Below are 15,122 nucleotides of genomic sequence, written 5' to 3'. Positions count from 1 at the left end.
TGTTTCTCCACACACAAGGAAGCAAACAGATGAGTGACAGTCCTGGGATGATGAAAGGAAAGTTTGTCATGCTGCATTTCAAAGGGAAGTGTGAGTTCAGATGGTGCAACATGACTCTGCCTTCCCAGAACAAGAGTGGTGTGATAGGCAGGGCCCGATCCGCCTTGCCGTCAGGCCTCTTCTCCCAGCTCCCTCTCCCTTTTGATGTCACTGTGATTTTCTTGGGAGGGAGGGGTGCTGAAATATACTAGGAATCGAGAGTGGATTTCATGCTCTTTATTCAGCTCATAGTGGTGAGGAACAAAGGAAGTTCCCCCAGAATGTCTGCTTTATATACATTATTTACACAATGGGCCCCACATGATTGGCTAATTCTGGGATTCACCTGTAGGCCAATCAGGTTGCGGATTCACCTCCACCTGGAGCTGGATTGGGTGGCTCCTGTGGACCAATCAGACTGCTGCATTCTGGACCCTATCATTCTAGGACCAATCAGACTGCTGTACAGTGGTACCTCGGGTTACATATGCTTCAGGTTACATATGCTTCAGGTTACAGACTCTGCTAACCCAGAAATAGTGCTTCAGGTTAAGAACTTTGCTCCAGGATGAGAACAGAAATTGTGCTCCAACGGTGCTGCTGCAGCAGGAGACCCCATTAGCTAAAGTGGTGCTTCAGGTTAAGAACAGTTTCAGGTTAAGAACGGACCTCTGGAATGAATTAAGTACTTAACCCGAGGTACCACTGTGTTCTGAATCCTATTGTTCTAGGACCAATCAGACTGCTGCATTCTGAATCCTATTGTTCTAGGACCAATCAGACTGCCGCTTTTTGGATCCTATTCAACTCAGTACATAACAGGTGCTCTGCAAACTCCTCTGCGGCTCCTGTTTATTTGTCAATATTTTCCTCGTGATTAAACTTACTGGCTACTAGCCATGATGGTATATACCTTCCAACATTCCTTAGATGAAAACAGGGACATTCCGTTCAATACCAGGAAGCTTCCCTCATGCTTGCTCTCCTCACAAACATCGACATCGAGCACACATTGACCTCGGTCTCCACCGAACCGACCTCGCAGTATTGTTGTAAAGAAAAAAGGGGCAAAGGAAGGAATTGTGGGCTGTGGAGGTAACGCTCCGCTTGTGCTGAGGCAAACCTCTCACCCAGCATGCAACAGGGTGCCAAGGAGTGTCGCGCCCACACTCCCTGAACTTTTGCCTCTTGGCTAGAAGACAGGGTTTTCCCCCTGACCGTTTGTCCTCTCACAGATTTGATTACTAGACATTACATAGAATTGGCTGGAGCATGACTGGGGACGCAGATGTAATCAAGTACAGTGGTACCTCGGGGGTTAAGAACTTAATTCGTTCCGGAGGTCCGTTCTTAACCTGAAACTGTTCTTAAGCTGAAGCACCACTTTAGCTAATGGGGCCTCCCACTGCCACCACCGCACAATTTCTGTTCTCATCCTGGAGCAAAGTTCTTAACCCGAGGTAATGTTTCTGGGTTAGCGGAGTCTGTAACCTGAAGCGTCTGTAACCTGAAGCATCTGTAACCCGAGGTACCACTGTATCAGGGAAAACATTTTAGGGAAACACCTGCTGATACGTGTATTTGCTAACGCTGGAAATGTGCTTAGATGGAAATACTGTGGTACCTCGGGTTACATACGCTTCAGGTTACATACGCTTCAGGTTACAGACTCCACTAACCCAGAAATATTACCTCAGGTTAAGAACTTTGCTTCAGAATGAGAACAGAAATCGTGTTCCGGCAGCGTGGCGGCAGCAGCAGGCCCCATTAAGCTGGTGCTTTAGGTTAAGAACAGTTTCAGGTTAAGAACGGACCTCCGGAACGAATTAAGTACTTTACCTGAAGTACCACTGTACGTCAGGTTCAGAGTGGTTTCACTACTGTTTCCAGTTGTTGACTTCTGCTAATAAAAGAAGTCTCTACAGAGCTAACCGGCAGCCTGCTTGGAGCATGCTTTGCCAGCGTGCTTCTGCACAGCTCACCTGCATTCACCCTCCCATCGTCATCCTTGTTATTCCTACATTGGGCGACAAATTTGACAGATAAATGGAAGGAAATAAAATTTTAGCAGGAAGCTGCTAAAAAGGAGGGGGGAACTGGGTAATAATAATAATAATAATAATAATAATAATAATAATAATAACGGAAACTGTGAGAATGACAAGAAACATATTGGAAGACACAAGATTTACCCACCCGGGAAGAATGGCAGATGAAAGTGATGGACTATATGGAACTGGCGGAAATGACTGGCAGAATCCGAGACCAAGGTGAAGAGTTGGTGGAAGAAGATTGGAAAAAATTTAAAGTTTATCTACAGAAACATTGCAAAATTAAGAAATGTTAGAAGGTTGTTGGAATGAAGTAATGTGGTTTTAGCAGAAATGATATAAAGGACTAGGTAAAAATTGATTTTTTTAATTGGTGAAAGACGAGAATTACAGTATATTAAGATAAATTATTAGGATAAAAACAAAGCTGGAAAGGATTTGCTGAAACATCTAATTGAACTAGAATACAAAAAAGGGAGGTGTGAGGAGGTCAAGGAAATAAGCAAAGGAAAGAAAGTTATGTAAAGGTTTGATCTGCTTTTTTTGTCAATTGTTTGTATTTTTTCTGTGTTCTTTTCCCTTTTTTGTCCTTTTATCTTTTTTATCTTTGTAACCTTTAAAATTTGAATAAATACTATTTTTTAAAAAAAAGAGAATGACAAGGAACATACCAGAGATTCTTACTGAACTCAATGGGACTTAGTTCTGAGTGAAAATGGTTCGGATTGCAGTGGAAGGCTGCCCAGTCTTTACCCAGGTACCTGGGAGTAAGCTCCATTGAATACAGTGGGGCTTCCTTCTGAGTAGACAGTGTAAGGCTCCATTTACAAGTGTCCCTATTTTCCAGGGACGTCCCTGATTTAGAAAAGCCGTCCCGGGGGAACACTTGTTGACAGCAACCGGGGCGAGGAAATGAAGGGGTTTTTCTGTTGATATTGCAGTGTCCCAAGTGCACAGCGGAATGATGAGGAATACGTGCCAACATGCTCTATATTGCTTTATTTACATTTCAAAGCTGGTAGGTTACAGAAAAACATCTTGCCTCTGCCGGAGCAGAAAAAGCATCCTCTCTCCTCTAAAGCACGGAGAGAACAACAGACACTGAACTGCAAAGAACAGTGAAAAACAGGAAACCAGTGTACGTCACATCCAGTCTCCCTTTCCCGTGAGAAAACCCAACAGCAATTGACTGTGGAATGTAAACACCTGTCTCGTGACAAGCACTTCGCTGCACAGTGAAGAGAGCAGAAACCAACATTTTCCGCCTCCGGGTTGAGCAGAAATGCAGAACAATGGGGCCGCCGTTTATGTGGGACGCTACGTTGTACTGACCGGGTTTTGTCTCTCGTCGCAGCCAAAGCAACTCCCAGAAAAGTGGCAACACGATCTCTTCGAGAGTGGCTTCGGTGCTGGGGCTGGTGTCGAGACAGGCGGGAAGCTGCTCGTCTCTAATCTGGATTTTGGAGTATCGGATGCAGATATACAGGAGCTTTTTGCAGAATTTGGGACATTGAAGAAGGCAGCAGTGCACTATGACCGTTCTGGGCGTAGTCTAGGTACAGCAGATGTCCATTTTGAGAGAAAGGCAGATGCACTGAAGGCTATGAAACAGTACAACGGAGTTCCCCTGGATGGACGTCCCATGAATATCCAGCTGGTTACATCACAGATAGATACACAGAGGAGACCAATACAGAGTGTAAATAGAGGAGGCATGACCAGAAACCGTGGTGGTTCGGGTGGCTTTGGCAGTGGCAGCAGACGAGGCAGCCGTGGCAACAGGGGCAGAGGTAGAGGTGCTGGCAGGAGTTCCCAACAGCAGCTCTCTGCAGAAGAATTGGATGCACAGTTGGATGCTTACAATGCCAGGATGGAGACCAGTTAAAGCTGTTGGCGCATCTTGTGCATGGGAAGGACTGCAGACATCTCATTCCATGTTCCCCAGTGGGAGAAGAAGGGTGGATGGCGGCAGCGGCTACTAATATCAAGAATGGAATTTGTTTTGCTTTTATGTTCTGGAATAGGTTTCAAACTCATGTAAAGGTTTCTTTCTCTCTTTTTTTTAAATTCTGAGACAGATCTGTTTTGTACCGAGTTATTTTTGGGAAAAATTTTACTGGTTGCCTGTTGGGCCAAGATGGCTTTTTCACCTTGGCAGTAATAAAATAGAAATGTGTCTAGAAAAAGAAAGAAAGAAAGAAAGAAAGAAAGAAAGAAAGAAAGAAAGAAAGAAAGAAAGAAAGAAAAGCCGTCCCGGTTTCTTATTTGATCCTGGAATGTCCCACTTTTCCTTAGGATGTCCCTGTTTTCATTGGAGAAATGCTGGAGGGTATGCAATAAAGGAATAAACAAACATTTCCTAAGAAACGGCTGGCTGCTGAAGTATTGCAATGAAATAATTTAAAGCAGATATGTGAGCTTTTCCTTCAAAATTATAGGAAGGGCTTTGTCTGCCAGTGTGATAGGAATTTTGAGGTCTTAGATACATATTAAATGTTCATAAGTGTACCAGCCAAGCACGTACTTTGATCAGTACAGGAAGACTGACCTGAAACCATTTTTATTCCTCAAACTGAGCAAATGATTTCTCTGCAAGGTCAAAGGAAAATGGAAAAGCCTCCCCGTTGTCTTTTCCTTCACAAATCCTGTCTTAAGGGCACATTTAAGACATGAATAGGATGGGAGGCTGTGACCTGGCTCAGGAACTAAGTATTTATCATTACAAAAGACTAGCCAGGCTCCCCAGGCAATCCAATCAAGTGACCATTAAACAGGTAACCTGGCAGACAGGAGGTAAACAAAGCACTCAGATTTCTGCTGTAGACCGCCCCTTCTGTGGTGTATGTATGATGTTTCTGGGGGTGGTCTTGATCTACAGGGTGGCAATTTCAAAAGTCTATATAAGGGCTTGCACACCATTGTTCTGGGTTCCACCTCCTTTCCTGCATGTGAGGCGAGCACCCTGTTGCAACAGATCAATAAAGATCAGGCTTACTAGCTGCTTTGCTTCTCAATATTCTCTGGTTGGCCTCTGTTATTTTATCCTACTGATAGGGAACCTACGTAAGGACTCTATATGGGCTCTTGGATACCCCATAGAAGAAGAAGAAGAGTTTAGATTTGGTATCCCGCCTTTCACTCCCTTTAAGGAGTCTCAAAGCGGCTAACATTCTCCTTTCCCTTCCTCCCCCACAACAAACACTCTGTGAGGTGAGTGGGGCTGAGAGACTTCAAAGAAGTGTGACTGGCCCAAGGTCACCCAGCAGCTGCATGTGGAGGAGCGGAGACTCGAACCCGGTTCTCCAGATTACGAGACTACCACTCTTAACCACTACACCACACTGGCTCTCACATATGGGAAAAAGGGCAGATTTTGTTTACAACACCAGTGTCACCGTTTCCTTCATTTGGTGCAGGGATTTTATTTTCCATATAAACAGAACTATGTTTTTACACACACACACACCACTTTTAATTGTTCTCCAAGACCAGGAGGAGAGGAAAAGTGGATAAATCTGATTTGCAGTATTTAGGGACGGAGCTTCAGGGTCTATCCCCCACTCATCACTAACAAATAAAAATGAAACTGAATGAATTTTGCAGACACAAGAGGGAGAATGGGTAATATATTATGCAAAATAATATATTCTCAATTTTGCATGCTGTACGCAAGTCACAGAATTTAGCATTCCGCAGAGGGTGCAGAACTCCACCCAACATAATTTTGCACATTAAAATGCCAAAATGCCCGACACCTGCAAGAGCTCTTTAAGAAGAGGGGTGGAGAGAGGGAGAGAGAAAGTGCAGACTGAGTGTACAGTAGCTGTGGGTGCTACATCTGTGTCCAAACATCTTCAGGACGTTTTTGCAAAATATACTCCTTTCAGGTTTCCAGATGGCGCCAAGTCCCCGATTATTTCCTTGTGTGGGCACACGGCGCCGGCTGAGCGTCAACAAAGGTCTTCGGATTTTGAAAAGGCATTGGAGCCACTTCTTGGGGAAACTAATTAAGTACCATACAAGCCGAATCCACGCTCCAGTGATTGCAAATATGCGGAGAGCATGGTGTGTGATCTTAGCAGAAGCGTCAGCTTCATATAATTTTAATTTCCTCGCTCTCGCTCGCTCTCTCCAAGCCTGCCTGGAAGTTTCAGTCGGTTTTGTTTTGTTTTGTGTGTGTTTGCGCATGCATGTGCTTTTTTTCCCTCCCTAAGTGCTATAAATTAGCATAAATTGAAATGTCAATATCGGGGGGTGGGGGTGGAATAAAATATAAAAAGAAAACTGCGCTTGGTTCTGAAAAAAGCAATGTAGCCTTTTCAATAGCTGGAGGGTTATTTATTTTTAACGGGAGAAATGTAACACATCAGTGCGCTGCCTGGAAACTGCCATTCCAAACATCTCCCTCTCCTCCTCCTCATCACCGCCTCCTCCCTGATTTATACAAGAAGAGTCCTACTGGATGGGCCCTGAGGTCCGTCTGTTCCACAGTTTCTTTCCAAGAATTCCTGGGTTTGTGGCATTTTATTAGCATTTAATATGTTCTACCGCCACTGTCAGAAGCAGGATGTCTCTGAAAAGCCAGTTCCTGGGGACCAGAGGAGAGGAGAGGGCTCACATGCTTGGATCCTGATTGCAGCTTCCCCATGGACATCTGGTTGCCCAGTGTGAGAAAAGGATGGTGGATTAGATGAAGTTCAGGGAAGTTTTTAATGTGTGGTGTGGGGGACTCCCTGGTCCTGAATGGGGTAACTGTGCCCCTGAAGGACCAGGTGTGCAGCCTGGGAGTCATTCTGGACTCACAGCTTTCCATGGAGGCACAGGTCAAATCTGTGTCCAGGGCAGCTGTTTACCAGCTCCATCTGGAACGCAGGCTGAGACCCTATCTGCCCGTGGACTGTCTCGCCAGAGTAGTGCATGCTCTAGTTATCTCTCGCTTGGACTACTACAATGTGTTGTATGTGGGGCTACCTTTGAAGGTGACCGAGAAACTACAACTAATCCAGAATGCGGTAGCTAGACTGGTGACTGGGAGAGGCCGCCAAGACCACGTAACACCAGTCCAGAAAGACCTACATTGGCTCCCTGTACATTTCTGAGCACAATTCAAGGTGTTGGTGCTGACCTTTAAAGCCCTAAACGGCCTCAGTCCAGTATATCTGAAGTAGCGTCTCCACCCCCATCGTTCTACCCAGACACTGAGGTCCAGCACCTGGTCCTTCAGGGGCACAGTTACCCCATTCAGGACCAGTCAGTCCTCCACACCTGCCAGCCCCCTGTCCCCCCCCCCAAACAGTACTTCTGTCTTGTCAGGGTTCAACCTCAATCTGTTAACCACCATCCATCCTCCAACTGCCTCCAGATATAGAAGAGAAAATTCAGCAGTAGGCCTGCCCCCCTTCCTTTCATGCTTCAGCTAGTTCCAGCTCTGCAGATAACAAAAAAATCCCAATTATCAATTCAAGTGACATGCCTCATATTGGAAGGGAAGCCTGACGAGGCCTAAGCGGTCTGTTTGCTTAGCGATCGGCTCATTAAAGCAGAGTCAAATTCCTTCAAAACGGCTGGGAATCAGATAGAAATGTAATTGAATAACAGCACTAATGTCTCCATTGATGGCTGAAGGTCTTGAATCTTCCATGGAGCCCAGAAAAATAATGACCTTCAAGGAACAATCATGTACATACAAGCAATGTTGTAAATGGGATTCTTGCTTGTGCTGTTTTAAAGGCGAGGGGTTCCTTGATGGTAAAACTGATGCTCTCGACTCTGCAAGCCAGGCTTCGCCAGTCGGATGTCCTCCAGAAGCTACCATAGAATTACAGAATTGGAGAGTTGGATGAGACTCCCCGATAATCATTGAGCTATGCAGGAATCTGAACTACCGTATTTTTCGCTCTATAACACGCACCTGACCATAACACGCACATCGTTTTTAGAGGAGGAAAACAAGGGAAAAAACATTCTGAATGAAGCAGTGGATGTATCATTTTTGTGCTTCATGCTGTGGCCACAGACATGTGATCTGATGGTGAATTTGGGGTGACCCAATGCAAAAATCCTGAGAATCCCTGTGGATCCATGCTTTGTAACCACGTTTTTGCACCATTGCAGCCCCAGGCAACAGGGGGTGTGTGATTTTTGGGGGGCAGGCTGTAGCCATGGACATGCTATGTGATCTGATGGTGAATTTGGGGTGACCCAGGTGACGCTGTGGGTTAAAGCCTCAGCGCCTAGGACTTGCCGATCGAAAGGTCGGCGGTTCGAATCCCTGCGGCGGGGTGCGCTCCTGCTGCTCGGTCCCAGCGCCTGCCAACCTAGCAGTTCGAAAGCACCTCCAGGTGCAAGTAGATAAATAGGGACCGCTTACCAGCAGGAAGGTAAACGGCGTTTCCGTGTGCGGCTCTGGCTCGCCAGAGCAGCGATGTCACGCTGGCCACGTGACCCGGAAGTGTCTCCGGACAGCGCTGGCCCCTGGCCTCTTAAGTGAGATGGGCGCACAACCCCAGAGTCTGTCAAGACTGGCCCGTACGGGCAGGGGTACCTTTACCTTTACCTTTTTAATGCAAAGATCCTGCGGATCCATGTAGATCCATGCTTTTTAACCACGTTTTTGCACCATTGCAGCCCCAGGCAACAGTGGGTGCGTGATTTTGGGGGGGCAGGCTGTAGCCATGGACATGCTATGTGATCTGATGGTGAATTTGGGGTGACCCAATGCAAAGATCCTGAGGATCCATGTAGATCCATGCTTTTTAACCACATTTTTGCACCATTGCAGCCCCAGGCAACAGTGGGTGCGTGATTTTTGGGGGGCAGGCTGTAGCCATGGACATGCTATGTGATCTGATGGTGAATTTGGGGTGACCCAATGCAAAGATCCTGAGGATCCATGTGGATCCATGCTTTTTAACCACATTTTAAGTGAGGAGGGAAGGAAAAACACAGAACGGACAAGGAGCATGAGAGGGGTGTGCAGAGAAGCAGCTGACTAAGAATGCAGGAGAGGGGTATAACGGGAGGGAGGAAAGGAAGGCAAAAGTTTTCCCTCACCTACCCACCCAAGCCAGCCAGCGCGCGCGCGCTCTCTCTCTCTCTCTCTCCCTTCTGCATGTTTTCAGCAGCACGGAGCACAGAGACGACACTCTGCTTTCCCCTCTGCTTGCCTGGAGGGGAGGGGCTTTCCCTGCTCTTAGTTCCGTTTGAGCAAACACAGCAAGGAAACAGAAATGGGTGGGCAGTAAGACCCTGAGGCAGAATGCAGGAAAGCAGCCGCTTCCTCTTTTCAGGTTTCCCTTCTCCGAGACGCGCGATTTGATTTTTGCCTGATTTTTTTTTGCCTCCCCTCGCGCCATTTGGCTCCAGGGACCACACATTCGCTCAATAACATGCACAGACATTTCCCCTTCCTTTTTAGGAGAAAAAATCTGCGTGTTATAGAAGGAAAAATACGGTAAATCATCTATGACTGATGGCTTAGCATCCTCCGATTCAAAACTACCTTCGGAGAGAGTCCATTCCACAACTCTTACAAATCATCCCTTCTGGCGTACCAAAAGGATTTAGGAGTCTTAATAGTCCACATGCTTGACATAAATCAACAGTGTGATGCAGCAGCAAAAAAAGCTAATGCTACTTTAGGTTACATCAACAGAAGTATAGTGTCCAGATCAAGGGAAGTAATAACCTCACTCTATTCTGCCTTGGGGACGCGGGTGGCGCTATGGGTTAAACCACAGAGCCTAGGGCTTGCCAATCAGAAGGTCAGTGGTTTGAATCCCCGTGACAGGGTGAGCTCCCATTGCTCGGTCCCTGCTCCTGCCAACCTAGCAGTTCAAAAGCAAGTCAAAGTGCAAGTAGATAAATAGATACCGCTCTAGCAGGAAGGTAAACAGCGTTTCCGTGTGCTGCTCTGGTTCGCCAGAAGTGGCTTAGTCCGGCTGGCCACATAACCTGGAAGCTGTACGCCGGCTTCCTCGGCCAATAAAGCGAGATGAGCACCGCAACCCCAGAGTCGGCCACGACTGGACCTAATGGTCAGGGGTCCCTTTACCTTTATTCTGCCTTGGTCAGACCACACTTGGAATACTGTGTCCAGTTCTGGACACCACAATTTAAGAGGGATGTTGAGAAGCTGGAAGGTGTGCAGAGGTGGGAGACCAAGATGATCAAGGGTCTGGAAATCAAGCCCTATGAGGAATGGTTGAAGGAGCTGGGTATGTTTAGCCTGGAAAGGCAGAGACTGAGAGGAGATATGATAGCCATCTTCAAATATCTCAAGGGCTGTCACATGGAGGAGGGAGCTTGCTTGTTGTGCTGGGCCCGGGGTAACCCGTGAAACACAGTCCAGGACCAGACCAGAATCCAAAGGTTCTGCTAGGAGTCAGTCTGAGAGGGCCAAGGCAGGACACAAGGCAGGAAACCAGGTAAGAACAGGTACAGGGTCTCAGGCAGGATGTAGCACACATCAGTGTTGCTCCCACAACCTGGGGCAGGGTCCGACAGCCTTTGTCGGGGTAGCAGCCAGTCCTGATCCCCCGGCGACTCATCTCCCTGTTTCGCCTGAAGGCGAGCACTCCTCCTGCGAGTACTCAGGTCTCTCCTTCTCTCAGACCTGAGTCTCTGCAACTCAGGAGACGTCGGTGGGTTACTAGACCCAGGGGCCGCCTCAGCTTTCCCTGACCCAACCAGTAATGGAGCAGCTGTAAGCAGTGGCGTAGCATGGGGGGTGCAGGAGGGGCCGGCCGCACCGGGCGCAACATCTGGGGGTTAGGGTTAGGGGGCACAAATCCATGGGTTAGGGGGCGCAAATTACTTGCCTTGCCCCAGGTGCTGACAACCCACGCTACGCCACTGGCTGTAAGTGATGGCCCAGCTGAAGGCATCTGGAGCCAGGGCAGGCCCAGCTGGACTTGGCCCAGCTGGTGCTTGTTGCAGGGGAACCTGTGCAGACTGGGGATCTTCAGAATCAGGCCCCAGACTTGGTTCAGATGATGCCTGAAGCAAAGGATCCAGTGCAGACTGAGACCCCTCTGGTTCCGAGCCCCAGGCCATCACACTTGTTCTCTCCTTCTCTGGGGGGGAAGGATTGGAACCAATGGATTCAAGTTTCAAGAATGGAGATTCTGGCTAAATAACAGGAATAACTTTCTGACCGTCAGAGCTGTGGAACGGAGGACTCCCTCGAGAGGGGATGGACTCTCCATCCTTGGAGGTTTTCATAGAATCATAGAATCATAGAGCTGGAAGAGACCACAAGGGCCATCGAGTCCAACCCCCTGCCAAGCAGGAAACACCGTCAGAGCACTCCTGACATATGGTTGTCAAGCCTCTGCTTAAAGACCTCCAAAGAAGGAGACTCCGCCTTCTTTCAAGCAGGAGTTGAGTGACCACTTGGCATGGGTGCTTCAACTGAGTTTCCTCATTGCAGGGGGCTGGTCTGGATGACCCTCTACAATTCTATGATTTCAGGAGCTTTCCATTGCAGGCCCTACAAGGCTGTCCAATAACTCAAGGCATATTGTGCACAGTTCCAGGAGCCTAGCAAATGTAGCATTGTCCACAAGAGTCAGTTTCATGCTGTACACATGCTGTACACTGTATGCTTATGAGCATAATGAGGCATGAGGAATCGGGGGGGGGGGTTGTCCCCCTGATAGTGATCAGCTAGATGCCTCCAGAAGCTCCTGGTCACAACATGTTTTATCTTCCCCTAATATTCCGAGGGTATACTGCCTTTGGAAATGGAGTTTCCATCTAGACTACTCAGTTAATTCACTGTTGATAGCTCCGACCTACAATAAAATGAATTATTGGCCATAAAATACATTAATATTAGCCCAAATGCAGTGTCTCCTGCCTCTGTTGACGCTCCTTGTTTCAGAAAATGGCATTTGCAGATTTCTTGGGGACAGTTTCATTTGATGAGCTGCAGATTTACAGTTATAGATTCTGCCAGCGAACACCCATTTTCACTCCAAATGAGGGCCAATTTTGAACTGTAATGAGAAAAAGTAAATTATATTTGATAATGCCCTTGATCCCACCATTGAGAAATGCCGGTAATAAAGCTGTCATTAAAAAAAAAAAAATTATAAAAGTATCTCTTGACTCAAAATGTCTCCTTTTCATGCTGAGGTTAAAGTGGAGAATGATTCCTTAAAGAAAGATCACTGCTGTTGGCACTCATAAAAGCATTTGGTTCAGTTTAATAGTTAATATACAATTTAATATACAATTCAACATATCTGAGCTTTACTCCAAGCACTAAAACATACACACATACTGCAGCCAAATATTGTATCGATGGTATGTGTCAGGCCTGGTCGTTGTCCTCTTCAGATCACCACACAAACGCTTCTTGTTCTTTTATAAAACTTTTTATTGCGTATTAACAAAACAATCTTATAAACGGTTCTTAAATATTATTCCTCAGAGTCACTTATTTCAGATACCTTCTGAGCTCTGCTTCTCCATGACCAGCCACTCTCAAAATGTCAAACGCGCCCTTCCCTTTGTTTTCCTGCTCTTTTTTCTAACCTCCTGGCTAGAGCTGGCCTGTATCTCCCCTCCTCCGAATCTGAGCTAGAACTCAACCCTGGCCTTTCCTGTGAAAAGCCGGTCCCTCCCTGTTGTTCCTCTTGCTCCCTTCTCTTAGATTCACTGCTCTCCTTCCCCCCTTGGGGAATGCTTTCTCCCTCTGAGAAACTGGAAACTTCTAAGTCTTCCCTGACATCATGTGCATTTATTTACAGGCTTTCGTTGAGGTCTGAAAGCTGAAGCAGCAATTAGCAAAACTATTCATCTGAGGTTTGATACCAACACACTTACGAAGAGGAGTCCATTGGCTCACCCCACTTTCCTGCGCAGTTGGGGTCCTAGCTGGTTTCCCTGTGCGCAGGGAGACTTACAGGGTCTTTGTTAAACTACCAGTCTTCTTCTCTGGCGATCACTCATAGCCGAGTAAGAGTGTCTTCAATAAACATGGTTTTAACAGTGAGTCCGTAAGTGACTGTGGAGGCCAATTCTGGTTCCACACGTCCTTCCACAGTGGGAACATAGGTTCCCAGGTGGGAGTTGATCACGGTGAGGGTTTGCCAAGCATGCCTTCCTCTTAGCACATTTCTCCCTTGCGTCCTGAGTTCAAGTGTCTTCAAAGCCCATGACACCTTTGGAGCGCTCGCAGGCCAGTGTTTCCCAGTTGTCGGTGTTTATACTACATTTTTAAAGATTTGCCTTGAGAGAGTCTTTAAACCTCTTTTGTTGACCACTAGCGTTACGCTTTCCATTTTTAAGTTGGGAATAGAGTAGTTGCTTTGGAAGACAATCATCAGGCATCCATACAACATGACCAGTCCAACGAAGTTGATGTTGAAGAATCATTGCTTCAACACTGGTGATCTTTGCTTCTTCCAGTACACTGATATTAGTTTGCCTGTCTTCCCAAGTGATGTGTAAAAATTTTCGGAGACACCGTTGATGGAATCTTTTAAGGAGTTGGAGATGGCGTTTATAAGTGGCCCATGTTTCACAGGCACACAGTAAGGTTGGTAGTACAATAGCTTTGTAAACAAGCGTTTCAGTTTCCCTGAGAATGTTCCGGTCCTCAAACACTCCGCACTTCAATTGGGAGAAAGCTGCACTCACAGAGCTCAGGCGATGCTGGATTTCGGCATCAGTGTTGGCCCTTGTGTACACAAGCAGAATATAGTGGAAGCAAACAGGTTCTTGAAGCACAACCACCAGTCCTGCAACACTCCCGAATTTGCAAATGCAATACAAGGTGTTTTTCCTCTAGTGAACTACTACCAAAAGCTACATCCAGATTAACATCTTACAACCATTAGCTCCCAGTAGGAAACTAGCAGTTGATTGTCCCAAGTCCTCAGTTTTGCAAAGGATAGGTAACCCTTCCATGACACACCTTGGATATACAAAACTCTATAGCAGACTTCCCCAAAGTGGTGCCCTTCAATGATTCGAACTACAAATCCCATCAGCCCCAGTAAAAAGGTAAAGGTAAAGGTACCCCTGCCCGTACGGGCCAGTCTTGACAGACTCTGGGGTTGTGCGCCCATCTCACTTAAGAGGCCAGGGGCCAGCGCTGTCCGGAGACACTTCCGGGTCACGTGGCCAGCGTGACATCGCTGCTCTGGCAAGCCAGAGCCGCACACGGAAACGCCGTTTACCTTCCCGCTGGTAAGCGGTCCCTATTTATCTACTTGCACCCGGAGGTGCTTTCGAACTGCTAGGTTGGCAGGCGCTGGGACCGAGCAGCGGGAGCGCACCCCGCCGCAGGGATTCGAACCGCCGACCTTTCGATCGGCAAGCCCTAGGCGCTGAGGCTTTAACCCACAGCGCCACCTGCGTCCCCAGTACTGACTGGCAAAGGATTGTGGGAGTTGTGGTCCAAAAATACAGAGAGCAATAGGTTACAGGGTGCTCACCCCATTCTAGAAGGTGGGTCTTACCAAGAAACTTGGTTCCGGTAGAACTTTGCATGTGCCCTGAAACTACGTTTGCAATTTGATTTGGCTCAGAGCCATAACAATAACTTTATGGCAGACTGGGAATGTCCCAGTGCACGAGTGACAATCCCAGTACACAGCAAGCGACAGCAGGAGGTTGCACCCTTTACCCAGTTCCAGAATCCGCTATAAAATCTATTACAAGCAAAGCCCTTATTTCAGCAAATTATCCCCATTTGGAACAAATTGTTATCAGTCAGAAAGCACACCTCATCCTCATTAAATCAAAAATTCCTTCTGCCCTACCTAAGAATGCAAAACTTGTCCCCTTGCAGCACGGCAAGGGCACATTGCTAATAGACTCTAGTAATCAGGGCAGGTCTATTCTATTTGCATTTCTGAAGAACTTCCAAGCTCACCCCCTTTTGTCACCAGGGCAAGAGTGCCTTAACTGAAAATAGATTGACTGGGCGGAGACATCCCAATGGCAGCTCTCTCTTTCACCCTGCGGCACGACAGTTAATTAACTTAATGCAGGAAGTCTCAGGAACTCTTCATCTGTGCT

The 15,122-nt window shown here is 47.0% G+C and overlaps 1 protein-coding gene and 1 long non-coding RNA gene across 2 annotated transcripts in view; one reads left to right on the top strand and one right to left on the bottom strand.

Annotated features, from left to right (window-relative positions):
- Window positions 1-15,122, bottom strand: part of LOC307220628 — a 105,352-nt gene that overhangs the window by 78,216 nt on the left and 12,014 nt on the right. The window lies entirely within an intron of this gene.
- LOC307220289 (THO complex subunit 4-like) lies at window positions 3,357-4,169 on the top strand. Its single transcript, XM_079984033.1, has one exon. The coding sequence runs from the start codon at window positions 3,373-3,375 to the stop codon at window positions 3,973-3,975; it is 603 nt and encodes a 200-aa protein (XP_079840159.1). The 5' UTR covers window positions 3,357-3,372; the 3' UTR covers window positions 3,976-4,169.

This window comes from Podarcis cretensis (assembly GCF_951804945.1).
Source record: "Podarcis cretensis genome assembly, chromosome: 7".
NCBI classification, from domain to species: domain Eukaryota; kingdom Metazoa; phylum Chordata; class Lepidosauria; order Squamata; family Lacertidae; genus Podarcis; species Podarcis cretensis.
Note: the sequence above shows the minus strand (reverse complement) of the source record. Positions and strands in the feature narration are given on the sequence as shown.

Coding starts and splice junctions, on each gene's coding strand:
- LOC307220289 (XM_079984033.1), top strand. CDS start 3,373: ATGCAGAACAATGGGGCCGCCGTTTATGTGGGACGCTACGTTGTACTG.